Below are 13,560 nucleotides of genomic sequence, written 5' to 3'. Positions count from 1 at the left end.
AGGTGAGATGTCGCGAGTGGAACCTAAGGAACTGCCTCAGATGAAGAGCCCCAGATCCGAGGGCAAGACACGTAAAAAGAAAGATCTGTTGGTCACCTCAGTACCAAAGCATAAAGATAGACGCTCGATGGTTCTGACTACGAGTGCCAGATCCAATGTCAGTGCCGCCAAATCCATCTGAAGACTGTCCAGTTGCTGCAGATGCACTGGATCCATCAGACTCATGTGAACCCCTCAGACACCAGGGCATACAGAGACTTATATAACACCTCCCTTACCCACAGCCTCCATTTCTTTCCGGCCTGGCCCTCCCCAGGGATGTCCTTACTCTGGGAGAGGAGCCTACATCACTGTCCCAGGAGCTGTCTCACCTCTGACCGTCCAGCAGGAGTGCCCCTACTAGTGCAGCAGTTCTTAGATTCAGAAGAATCAGAGGAAAAGGCTACACTGGTATCTCTGCAGCGGCCGTTGAGCCCTGATAGACAGTCTCACCATTCTGCCAGGTACGCCGCTGGTACCAATTTCCTTGGGGTCCCCCACAACCAATCAATACTTATTTCTGGCCTTACTGGGATCCGTAGGATCCTTATGGCAGGCGTCTGGGGCCCCTCAGGAGTTGTACTGCTCCCTCTTGTCAGCCGGTTCTATCAGTATACGAGGAGGAAGAGGTGGAACCGGATCCTCAGGTACCGACAGGTTCCAATGGGTGCCTCTTCATCTTCCTCGGATGAAGTGGTCACTCCTCCTTCACCTTCTCTGCCAAATGACAATCACCAGTACCAGGAGCTGTTACGAAGAGAGGCCAGTGACCTACAGATCCCATTAGAGGAGATCTAGGACCCTTAATACTGGCTCCTGGGCACCTTGAAGCCCCAGGGACCGAGTAAAGTTTCTCTACCCATCAATGAGGTCATTACTAGAACTGGCTAGAGCAGTATGGCACACTCTAGCATCTTGTGCCCCTACACTGGAAAGGGACAAGTGATGATATGTTGTTCCTGCAAAAGGGGCTGAAGTCTTATTCTTTCATCCTGCCCCAACTTGCTAGTACTGCAGGTGGCTCCTGAAAGGGCTAGATCATGCTATCAAAGGGCCACCCTGGCAAATAAAGGCTCTAAAAGACTTGACCTCCTGAGGAGGGAAATCGTCTCCTCCACCGGGTTCCAATTTTGTGTCACTAACTACCAAGCATTGTTAGCAAAATACGATTTTAATATCTATTTCAGGCTTGTGGACTTCACAGACAAGCTTTCCACAGAGGACAGGGTGCAATTTCCGTCCTTTTAGATGAGGGGAAGCTAGTGGCAAAGGTGGCACTCCAGACTTCAGTGGATGCCGCAGACACAGCTTCCAGAAGTTTGACTGCTGATCTAGTCACAAGGAGGAACTCCTGGCTGCAATCATCAGGGTTTCCCAGGGAGGTCCAAAACACCATCCGGGACCTCCCTTTTGATGAGTCAAATCTCTTTTAATGAGCAATCAGATGAGTCCGTGCACTCACTAAAAGACAAGATTGACTCTGGGTTCCCCGGGGATTTATACTCTGGCCCCAGGAGGAAACACCAGAGGCAACCCTATAAACCCAGGCCACCCCCTCCTCATGCAGCTTATTACCAGTGCACAACCAAGCCACTGCACAAACATCAAAAAGATTCAGAGGTCTCACTTCTCAGCCCCCTGTATTTCCTCAGCCTCTGCTCATTCTCAGTCATCAGCCAAGAGCTACTTTTGACATATTGGTCAAGACCTGTGTACCACCTCATCTTACATTCTTCACCCACAAGATCACTATGGACAGCTGGGTTGTAGAAATTATCTGCCAGGGATACTCCATTCCCTCCTCACAAACCCCCTTTCCAATCCCCCTTCAGGGACCCCTCTCACAAGGTAATTCTTCAGTGGGAAACAGAAACCCTCTTACTCCAAGGGGCAATAGAGTGCATCCTGCCTTATTACTGTGGAAGAGGATTCTATTCCCCGTATTTCCTAATTCCCCAAAAAGGCGGCAGGGGGAGACCCCTCCTGGACTTTTAGCAACTCAGTGTCTTTATTCTAAAACTGAAGCTCCGGATGATTACACTGGCATCTATAATCCCCTCCGTTCCAGAAGGGGTGTGGTTCATAGCTCTTGACATGAAGGACACATATATTTCCATGTGGACATTCACACAGGAATTTCCTGCATGTTATAGTAGGCCAGGAATACTTCCAGTTTTGAGTCCTCCCCTTTGGGCTGGCTACAGCACCCAGAGTAATTACAAAGCTTTTCTCTATGATTGCGGCCCAGTTGACATGCCAGGACTATACCTGGACGATTTGCTCCTCGTAGGCCAATCTCATCAGGAGGTCAGGTCAGTGACAAGCATTCTGATACAACTTTTAACAGCCCCAGGCATTTGCATAAATGAAGAAAAGTCTCTTTTGTGACCCACAACTTTTCAGGGGGAAAGTTGGACTCGATTTCTGCAGGAGCGTTCCTCCCCTCAGAAAGGTTTCATGCACTGAGCATCCTGATTGACCACATCACTCGCAAATCACAAGCCACAGTGCACAAGTGCTTCTCGCTGTTAGGCCACTCAACCTATCAACCAAGCAAGGACCATATCAACTCCAGACTGCACTTACGGTACCTGCAAGTACAAGCAAGGACCATATCAACTCCAGGGTAGTCGTTCCTCCCAGAGTTGTCTCCTCTCTAACTTGGTGGTCAAAACAGGAAGAGGTCATGTTGGGAATACCCTTCAGCCCTCCCAGCCCTAGGGGCACCACTGTGATGGACACCTCCCTTCTGGGGTAGGCTGCTCACTTGGACAATCACACTGCTCAGGGTACCTGTACCCCATGAGTAGCCTGGCTACATATAAATTTACTGGAACTGAGGGTGGTCTTTCTGCTTATATGTTTGCTACATATTCAGATAATGTCAGACAATATCACCACTGTATAAACAAACCGGGAGGAGCGAGATCTCCTCCCCTCATCCAGGAGGCAGTCAGGCTTTGGAACAGGTGCATCAGGAACTGTATCATAATACAAGCTGTGTACCTTCCCAGTATTGACAGCTCCTTGGCAGGCAAACTAAGCAGAAGCGTCTCAATAGCCTATGAGTGGGAGATTCATGACAGAGTCCTGAACAAGATACTGTATATATATACTATCTGTATTCCACTACCTGCCCTCCATCCTCTTTGCTTCAGATCCTTTTAGATTGTGGTAAGAGGAACTGGAGAGGGGTCGACCCACATTGCCTCTTATGCCCGTAGTTGGGAGTACGAGGTGAGCTACTGCACATGTATGGACCAACGGGCACAGCTTTGAAGAACAGCCAGACTCGGGCGCATGCATACCTCCATGTATAGTATGGATAGGGACCACACATCTCGAAGAACTTCTAGTTACAGTAAGTAACCTCCACTTACATGATATCATATGTTGTTTGCCTCTTCCTGTTCTATCACAATGATGTTAAAGGTTTTCATTGTATCAACTTTTAGAACAATGGTGTGTTCATAGATTTCATTTCTGTAGTTAATTTTATCACAGATGTGAGGCCATGTTAATTTCTGCAGTTAATTTTATCACAGATGTGTGGCCATGATTTGTGAGTCTCACAAGCAAACGTGTGCTTAGAGTATCTCATTTTAAATTTATCTTTTCAGTTTTATCATTTAAATTTATCGGTATGTATGTATTTCTTTGTTTTTCTTGGGCTTTTCTTTTGAATATCATAAAGAGTTAATGAAGACACATTATTCAGTCATTCCTATGGAATGCAGTTGAAAAGTGTAACTCATTTCACTCATGTCTGTGCCTGTTAATTGTTGGTTTCAGAAGGATATACTAAAAAAATAATTGTTAATAAAAAAAACCAGGAATGCAACTGAGCAAATGCTTTGCACAAGACTTTGCCTGCCAGCCGACTCTGGCAAACAGAAATCAACTGTTTATATATGGGTGTGACCTTGTTTGAACAGAATCCACATAGTGATTCAAACATGTATATTCCTCCTAAAAGTGCTTACTTGGATCTGCTTTAAGGATAAAGTTTTCTGCCCTAGCTTTTACTCAATACTCATGCTGGGTTCTAGCCACTTTTCAAGAAAATGTTGGAATGTTGCATGTGTTGAGATCAGAGAAATGGTTTATCGTTTCAGGCTGGAGTTTTCAAAGGAGCCTAAGGAAGTTAGGGACCCAACCCACATTGAAATTCACAAGTGGCATGAAGAGGACACAACTCATTGACTTTAATGGAATAGTACCCTTTTAAACTTGCAGAAAATGTGTTTGCTTATCCTTAGTGTATGCTTAGGCTGCTATCGGTGTTGGGTATTTCTTCATATCAGTTTTCAGAGGCCTTATGAAGGAAGCCTTTGTCAGATGAAAATTATTCATTTGGAATGACGTGAAGCATGAAAAAATGTAATTCCTATCAGGATGGGAACAGTGTGAGAAGTGCACAGCGGGTAGGTAGAAGATGCTCAGATGGACACTATGAAGCCCAGACCCAGGACAAACTAGAAGACATGTTTTAGGAACAAGCTCAAAAGCCCTGTTAATTAAATGGCAACTTTTTGGATCAGGTCTATAGAGCTCAAGTCCAAGTTTGCTGAGATCGAGCCTCTGAGCATCAGCTGTCAGTTTGGAACCACACGTGAGCAGTAACATTCATACTAACAAAATAATAAACGTCTTTGGATTCCACAACTTAACATTATCTGCCTTTTTTAAGGTAAAGCAGTGGTTATAAAACTTGAATTGTTAAAACAAACAGTCTTCTTTGCATGCACAGTACACACTTTCCATACATTATCATAACATTTTTAATTATAGATCCCATGGAGGGACCAATTATGTAATTCCCAATAGGAACAAGTTCATTTTGTTGAATAATAGTGTGGTGACACAAGTTATCCTCAGAGTTACATGATGCTATATCACTGGATAGGAGAATAGTTCCACTGCGTGAAATAATTAAAATATTAAATAATAAAAATATTGTTTTAATCCCATATTAGAAATCTTTAGCTTCTTGGGTAATTGCCTAATGAGGGGAAAAATAGTATAGGCTTAGTGGTGCTGGAAATGGTTTTCCTAGAGCCTTGTGATACATCACAAGGGGTTACGAGATGTCCCACAGTAACATCACTGAGTAAAATGGAGCTCCTCTGTAATCTCATAATGTCTTGAGATGTAAGGCAAGGCACATCCAAAGAGCCAGAGGCCCTGTGCAGGGGGCTGGAAGGGCAGGAGAGAGGTCATACGAATCCTCTTCCTATTGCACATCTTGCACGAGGGCACTCAGGAACTGCTCCCTCTGAGCCTTTCTGAGGACACAAATTGCCTAAAGGGGGCAAGGCCATGGTTCCATCTACCTTTCCCCATCTGCCACAGCAGCAGCTTAAAGATCCGGCCAGGCATGCTGAAGGGGAGTAGATTGTGTGAGTGAAGCGTTCTCACTCCCCAGGGGTTGTGGGATGCTGCCACTCCACTCCACCTCCCTCTTGCTTAAGGCTGTGGCTAAATGCCAATGTCTAGCTCGGTGACAGCTGTAGTCACCAGTTATATCCGTAGTCAATGGAGTTATTGTATATTGTGATATCTTTTAACATTCCTTAGAAGGCAGCTTGTGCCACCACTTAAGCATTTTTTCCAATCACATAATTACTTAATAGACTGAAATATTTATCAAGTGTGCAGCCTAATTACCCCATAGATGAGAATAACCCCGAATGCTCCCTTGGGAGCCTAGCACATGGCTAATTACAGTTTTATAATTAGCCATGTGGTAGGCTTGGAAGAAGCATCCAGGAAGCCTGCTGAGCCACAAGCAGCAAAGTAGAGAGGGGGGAAGGTTAGACAACTCTTGTAGCAGCAAGGTAGGTAGTCAATAAGGCAGTAGAGTGAAGCACAAAAGGGCCAGATGGTGTCCAAGTAATGATGGTTGAACATGATAAGGTTAGGGCCAGGGTTAAGTCATGGGGGGAAAGTTATTTTTAACCCAAATTCCTTTTATTAGTGAGCTATTTAGAATGGTGAAAGTTTTATTATCTTTACACTCAAGAAATGAATGATCACCTACCCAGGACAGAGCAGCAACTTACTCACGTTGGAGAGCTGAAATGAAAGTAGGCTACTTGTGTGACTATCTGCTGTCCCATGTTCGTGAGGGGCTGACAGTCTGTCCCAGATTTTTCTGACAATTTTTTATATTGGGAGCTGGATGCTAGCACAGGGCCAGATTCTGCAACTGTTACTCCCAGATTCTGTTGCTCAGAGGTTTGGGAATGTCAATAGCAGTCCTGGCAGAGATGGATTAATAGGCAGAGTGCAGGTGATATGATCAGTGTGGTTCCCACTGAAATGAAACAAAGCAACTGTTTAACAGCATACTATATAAATATAAATAATATTTTAGAACAAGTGTGTCCAGCTGAAAGCACAGTATGGATTCAGGTTGGCGTAATATAAAGCCTAGCTCTAATTTGCTCAGGACATGGGAAATAAACAAACAGAAATAAAATGATACTTTTGATGACAACAAGTGAACAGGACCTTGGTTTTTCTCTTCTTAAATTCATCCTCTCCAGCCATGCAGTACTTTGCATTACATTGGATCATTGGTTCACTATTGACTGACAAGGATGTATAATACCTACTGAATTTCTAGCACCTGTTCCCTTGAGATCTCTCATCTAATTACTGACACAGCAAAAGCCTGCTTTGGTTGTGCAAGCTGACATGACCACAGCTTGAGGCAATATGGGTGTAGGTTAACTGCAGCCTTCCCCTACCATAACTTATTCACATTAATGTGATGTTGCTAACTATTAGTTTTGAAGATCTCTGGATTTCATTACAAGCACAATTCTTCTCAAAGAAAACAAAGTTAACTGAACTGAATAAACATTATAAATCTATTTAAACTGCTTTGTGTTTTTTTTAAACAGGCCACAGAAAAACAGAGACAAGCCTCATTAATTTGCAGAGAAAAGCATCATTTAAAACATTATGTATGACTGTTTGACAGTGCAATTAATTACCTTTCTTCTGGCAGGCAATGTAATGAGCCCGTATCTGTAATACTCACTTTAATGAGCCTGTATGTTGGAAAATGAGGATTTCACATTGTAATGCTTGCCTTCCTCCTTGCTTTAAAGAGATTTAGCACAACTTTTAATTAATGATACAGTTTCCAAAAGTGGTTGCAGTTTACTGTAATTCTTCAGAATAAGCTCTTGTGTTCTAATGCTTCCTCTGTGTGTGTGTGTGTGTGTGTGTTAATGGGGGTTACTAAATTATGATAGCAATACTTTGGTGACTCCTTTTTTTACAGTAGCATGAACTACTATACTCTAGTGTTAATATAGACAGGTTTCAGAGCAGCAACTGTGTTAGTCTGTATTCGCAAAAAGAAAAGGAGGACTTGTGGCACCTTAGAGACTAACAAATTTATTTGAGCATAAGCTTTCATGAGCTACAGCTCACTTCACTGGATGCATTCAGTGGAAAATACAGTGGGGAGATTTATATACATAGAGAACATGAAACAATGGGTGTTACCATACACACTGTAACGAGAGTGATCACTTAAGATGAGCTATTACCAGCAGGAGAGCGGGGGGGGGAGGGTGGAAATCTTTTGTAGTGATAATCAAGGTGGGCCATTTCCAGCAGTTGACAAGAACGTCTGAGGAACAGTCGGGGGGGGGGGGGGGAATAAACATGGGGAAATAGTTTTACTTTGTGTAATGACCCATCCACTCCCAGTCTCTATTCAAGCCTAAGTTAATTGTATCCAGTTTGCAAATTAATTCCAATTCAGCAGTCTCTCATTGGAGTCTGTTTCTGAAGTTTTTTTGTTGAAGAATTGCAACTTTTAGGTCTATAATGTGCAGGTGAACGAGCCTCTGATAGTGTGGCTGATGTGATTAGGCCCTATGATGGTGTCCCCTGAATAGATATATGGACACAGTTGGCAACGGGCTTTGTTGCAAGGATAGGTTCCTGGGTTAGTGGTTCTGTTGTGTGGTGTGTGGTTGCTGGGGAGTATTTGCTTCAGGTTGGGGAGCTGTCTGTAAGCAAGGACTGGCCTGTCTCCCAAGATCTGTGAGAGTGATGGGTCGTCCTTCAGGATAGGTTGTAGATCCTTGATGATCCGCTGGAGAGGTTTTAGTTGGGGGCTGAAGGTGATGGCTCTGTTATTTTCTTTGTTGGGCCTGTCCTGTAGTAGGTGACTTCTGGGTACTCTTCTGATTCTGTCAATCTGTTTCTTCACTTCAGCGGGTGGGTATTGTAGTTTTAAGAACGCTTGATAGAGATCTTGTAGGTGTTTGTCTCTGTCTGAGGGGTTGGCGCAAATGCGGTTGTATCGTAGAGCTTGGCTGTAGACAATGGATCGTGTGGTGTGGTCTGGATGAAAGCTGGAGGCATGTAGGTAGGCATAGCGATCAGTAGGTTTCCGGTATAGGATGGTGTTTATGTGACCATCGCTTATTAGCACCATAGTGTCCAGGAAGTGGATCTCTTGAGTGGACTGGTTCAGGCTGAGGTTGATGGTGGGATGGTTAAGAGGTTAAGAGCAACGGCAGCTCCAAGCAATCAGTTCTTTACACTGCTGTAATCCCATTGAAATCAGTAGAGTTACAGTGGGAGAATGCCAGTGTGGAGAACCAGACCCTTAGTCTCACAGGCCTATGCTCTTAGAAAAACGTGCACTTTTTGGTAAGGGCGCATGCTCTGACTCAGAAGGTGGGGAAGGGAGGTCAGGAAATTTACAACCAATGTGCATCTGTACAACCACCTCTGCCCTCCATGGATGCCCTGAGATCTGCATAATTTTCCCCTCGATCTCAGGGATTCTGCATATTTTAGTGGGCTTTGCCTCCTTGCCTTTCAAGAGAAGGCAGCCCACCCCAAGAACAATCTGAAGGAAGCCACACAAATTGAAACTTGTTTAGTTTTCTAATCTTTATGCCGGTTTTTCCCATTTGATGTCAGCGTGGCCCTTAGATTGTCACTTTGGGAAAGGGAGTCAGTCTTCCTCTGTATTCGGTACAGCACCAAACAAGTTGTGAGTGCACAAAAATGTCATTTGTCACTCTGTGTGCCACGGTGCAGGAGCCAATGCCAGCAACATAAGATACAATATCAGTGATCACACAACTCTGGTTTTTAGATTAATAAAAGATTGTGAGCATGTATGTGGGATAAAAACGATACCATTAAGCAATATTTTATGATACAACTGAAAATGACTAAAATACTGCAGTTCTGACAAAACCAGCCTGCGTTTCTTTAATGGTGACTGAGTCGCACAAAACAGGGTTGGAATTTTTAACTTGCTTTTCACTGAGCCATTCCTACAAGGACTTCAGAGTCATATCATAGCCTTATAAAATACACACACGCACAAGTTTACATTCTCGCTCCCCCTCAGACATCAATTTTCAATTCCCCTTCTTTGGTTTGGCTATTGAGGCCAGAGAATTTCATTGAAGATAATTAATGTTCAAACAGCTGATGAGAGAGAAAATTCACTCCTAGATTTCTTTGGGACTTGTTCTCCCCAACTTCATTAGTGAAGAGCATTAAGTTCTCAGCTATAGGTAAAGTCCAACAAAATTAAAATCATATGTACTGAGAAAAATATGAATAATTGCCATAACCTCTCAGTGGGTCTTTTCCCTTGGTATTTAGACCCTTCAAACTCTTGTAGACATTTATCATACGCCCCCTTAGTCATCATTTGGCCAAGCTGATACATTGTTAGGTCTTTTAATCTTTCCTCATAAATCAAATTCTTCAGCCCCATGATTAGTTTTGTTACTTTTATCTGAAGTCTCTCCAGTTTGATGATATCTTTTTGGGAGCAAGTTTTTCCAGAGCTGCAGACAATTTTATAATCGCTGCTGCTGCTAGGGGGGAGCCTGGGGTAGGAGCTGGTGTTCATGAAGAGAGGGGCCTGGCATTGCTGTGGTGGGGGGACTTGGTGATCCTGAGTTGTAGGGGATGGTGCTCAAGTGGGGTGTGGGGGAATAATGCTGGGCTGAGGGGCCGTGGGTATCCAAAATGGGGGTTGCAGCCAGGTTAGGCTGTTGGTGTGCCGACACTGTCATGCTGACCACTATTGTCTCATTGTTTCCTTGTACTCCCCTGTCTGTATCCTTCTGTTGTCTCTTGTCTTATACTTAGATTGTAAGCTCTTTGGGGACCATCTTCTTGTTCTGTGTTTATACAGTGCATAGCACAATGGGGTCATGGTCCATGACTGAAGCTCCTAGGTTATAGTAATTATTATTAATACTATAATAATTATTACTAATAATAGCAATAATAGGCAGGGGGAGGGTGTTCCCTTGCTCCCTTTTTCCCAGCCACACAATACAGAGTAGCAGGGTTGAGGAGCACAAGTCCAGGGGCTGTGAAGTTAATCAGGCCAACATTTCCAAAAAGCGGCCTTTGATTTTGTAAACCTTTGTTTTGGGGAGCACAACTTGAGACACTGAGCGGCTGATTTTCAACGTGCTGCACTCCCTCAGCTTGCAGTACTTTCAGTAGGAGTTGGTGAAAATTGGGTCTCAGTTGGGTACCCAAAATTGTCACTCTTGGTAATTGTGGATTATATCAGTTTTAGATGGTATAATCTCTACCTTACAGATGCAGTGAGCCTTAATATTTGTAAAATGCTTTGACAGAATTGAGTCCAAAATAGCTAATGGAGAATCTAAAAATTATTTTTCATTTATAGTTGAACTGTACACCTTTAGTCTTTGCAGACTTTTCTGTAAATATAATAATTAGGTATTAAGCATAACTTTATCACAGAGGTCCCTTATGTTAGCCCTATTGGCAGTATTATTTTTGTAATTCTCTCTTTTTTGCTCTGTATCTCAGTTTATGCTGAGAAAACTGGAAACATCAAATAAAAGCCCAGCTCATGTCATTTCAAATCAGCCTTATCCAACATCTCATTGTGATATGATTCTAACCCCATGTAGAAATACATTTTGCATGTAAGAGCTTAGCAGCATGGTCTCTCGTTTGTTACAAGGTTACTATTAGTGAACTATGATGGTGTCTGTTGGACTTATTATATAGATCAAGGGAGGGAAATCCAGCTCTGAAATTAAATTGATAACAATCTCTTTAAATTACCAGATTGGCTTAAATAGGTCTCAGTATGTTCTATCATCAAGTTATATGTAGAAATATCTAAATCTCTTTCCCAAAGCCCTGGCATCTACTCAGTGGGAACTGTATTGGAAAAGTTCTCTTTTTGTACAAGTAAGCCACTGCTGTCAATTTCATTTCCCAAGAGATCTTAGCTTATTTGATTTTGATGCAGTCTTTTACAGAAGCAGTTTGGGAATTCAAATGAAAATCCCAGTACATTTTTTCATAGTGCAGGAAAGGGAGAAATACTCCTTCTTTATGAAAGCACTTACCATATCTTTGTATTTTCTTTTTCAAGAGGCACTTGTCCCCTGAAGAGTTCCAGGAAGTCTTCAAAATGAACATTGAAGAATTTGATCGTCTGGCACTTTGGAAGCGGAATGACCTAAAGAAAAAGGCCCTGCTTTTCTAACCTCGCTCAGACAGAAAAAAAAACAAATGTGGTTAATCAAAACAAAAATTGTCTTGCCAGCACTATCATATGCAGTTACTGTTGAACCATTGTCCAGCTTCATTGTGCTAGTGTATGTGGGAGGGAAACGACGGAAAAGATTAAATGGTAGTGCATTGGTATAGAGGTAATTTGCTGACATTGCATGACTGGCTGGTTCTGTCAGTAGCTCCTGGTCCTAGCCAGTTTACAACATACAAAAATCTAGCTTTAAATTAATTGTTGCTTGTGGTTATTGCTTGATGCAAAAGGAGATTTTAAAAAGGGAAGAGAAAGAAATGTAGCTGTGACAAAAGAAATCCACCTAACATTTCATTTCAATAAGTTTTACAATAATGATGAAATTTAGAAATCCCATGACTAATGAACATGCAGTTCTCCTACGGGGGGGATAATAGGCTATTTTTTAAAAAATGTGGTAAAGGCCAAAGAAAAGCATTTCAGCAAGTTGCAACTGTTTTTGTGTGGTACATTTTAGGAATGAAAGCAAAACTATCAAAGCACCTTAAATCTAGTTCTTACACTTTAGATGGAAGCTACTCTCTAAAAGATCACATACATCTAAATGGTAACTAGTTATGTTCAATTACAACACAAAGAGATTTTATTTTATTACAAAGTATATTGTGACAAATTACAGTTATAATGACTAAAGCATATAAAGAGACCTACTAAGAAAAGTTTTATGTCCCATTCATCAGGAAAACTAAAGCCTTATATAAAACTGGTTCAAGGGTGTAAAGTACCAGTTACTTGGGTTTTCCTAATCTTTTGGGGATTTTTTACATTTCGTGCTGATAAAAATACCATGAAATCTTAATTCTCTCTCTAGCTACATATAAAATAATATTGTTTTGTAAATATATGTTAAAGCATAAAGGCATACTTATTTCCTCCACTCTTTGGCTTTACTTTTTAAGCCTGAAGAGCTATGGTGGCAATTTAGTAGCTGTGGAATCGTAGCGTTCAGCATAAAATGTAACAAAAAAAAAAAAAACAACAACAAAAGCTTGATGTACTCTCTCAATAATTATCAAATGGTAACCAAATATATCTATTATCAAAACCCTTGTTCATTAATATTTGCATGTTTCTGTACAAATCAAATCAAAATCCTATGTATTATTGGTGCAGCACCTTGAAACTTTATCTTAAATAACAAGTAAAGTTAACAAAATCTACATGTTTGATATGAGCATTAGATATTAAGATCTTTTCCAGCTGAAAGACAGTATTAAATTTAATAATTTCATATGGTCAAAAATACAGTTGCTGATGAAGAATGTTTTTAAAGTGAGTTGCTAGTTTTATGTGATACTAAAAGAGCATTTAAAAAAAAGTACATTTTTCAGCCATATGTTAGCGTTCTGCATTTTTACTGTCTTGAATGTTTGTACTCATCTTCTACATCACTCTGTCTTTTTGCATTTCCTTAAAGTAACTTTAATATATGCACTGCTTCACACTAGTTCAACTGGTCCAGTGATGGAGAAATTGTAGCGTTGAACATGCCTTCTTCCAATTAACATTCAAAATTCATGCTGTTGGAAATAAATATTTTCTCATGACCTAAATGTTTTGTCTGATAATACGTATGTCTAGAAAAATCATTAAAAAGGAAAACATAGCTTGATACATGTGCTAATCATTTTAATGTATATAATTTCAAGTTGTAATGTTGCTATAGGTCTTTTCATCCCTTGATACTGATAGGTAACTCTCATTAAACTTACAGGAACATAACTCCATGTTCACACATTGAGGAGACAGGATTCCCCATCATATTTAACACAGAACTGAATTCTTCAGAGTTTTCCCACTGAAGTCAGTTGAAGCTATAGATTTGCATCTCCACCCGCTGGGTGAAATTCACTCCTGTTTAGAGTGCCCACCCAACCCCTTTGCACAAATCCTCAAAATAGGGGTTAAATGGCACT

General features: G+C 41.6%; 1 protein-coding gene across 21 annotated transcripts in view; it reads left to right on the top strand.

Annotated features, from left to right (window-relative positions):
- The window catches only part of ABLIM2 (actin binding LIM protein family member 2), a 217,640-nt gene extending 204,384 nt beyond the window's left edge, over window positions 1-13,256 (top strand). For all 21 annotated transcript variants that reach the window (XM_043544704.1, XM_037898124.2, XM_037898130.2 and 18 more), the window contains one exon: window positions 11,471-13,256. In XM_043544704.1, the coding sequence (XP_043400639.1) occupies window positions 11,471-11,584 (114 nt within the window). In that variant the 3' untranslated portion in view covers window positions 11,585-13,256. The remainder of the gene's footprint in view (window positions 1-11,470) is intronic.
- Window positions 13,257-13,560: the final 304 nt, after the last annotated feature.

This window comes from Chelonia mydas, chromosome 4 (genome assembly GCF_015237465.2).
Source record: "Chelonia mydas isolate rCheMyd1 chromosome 4, rCheMyd1.pri.v2, whole genome shotgun sequence".
NCBI classification, from domain to species: Eukaryota; Metazoa; Chordata; order Testudines; family Cheloniidae; genus Chelonia; species Chelonia mydas.
The sequence above is the reverse complement of the archived record's forward strand: the minus strand, read 5'-3'. Positions and strand labels throughout refer to the sequence as shown.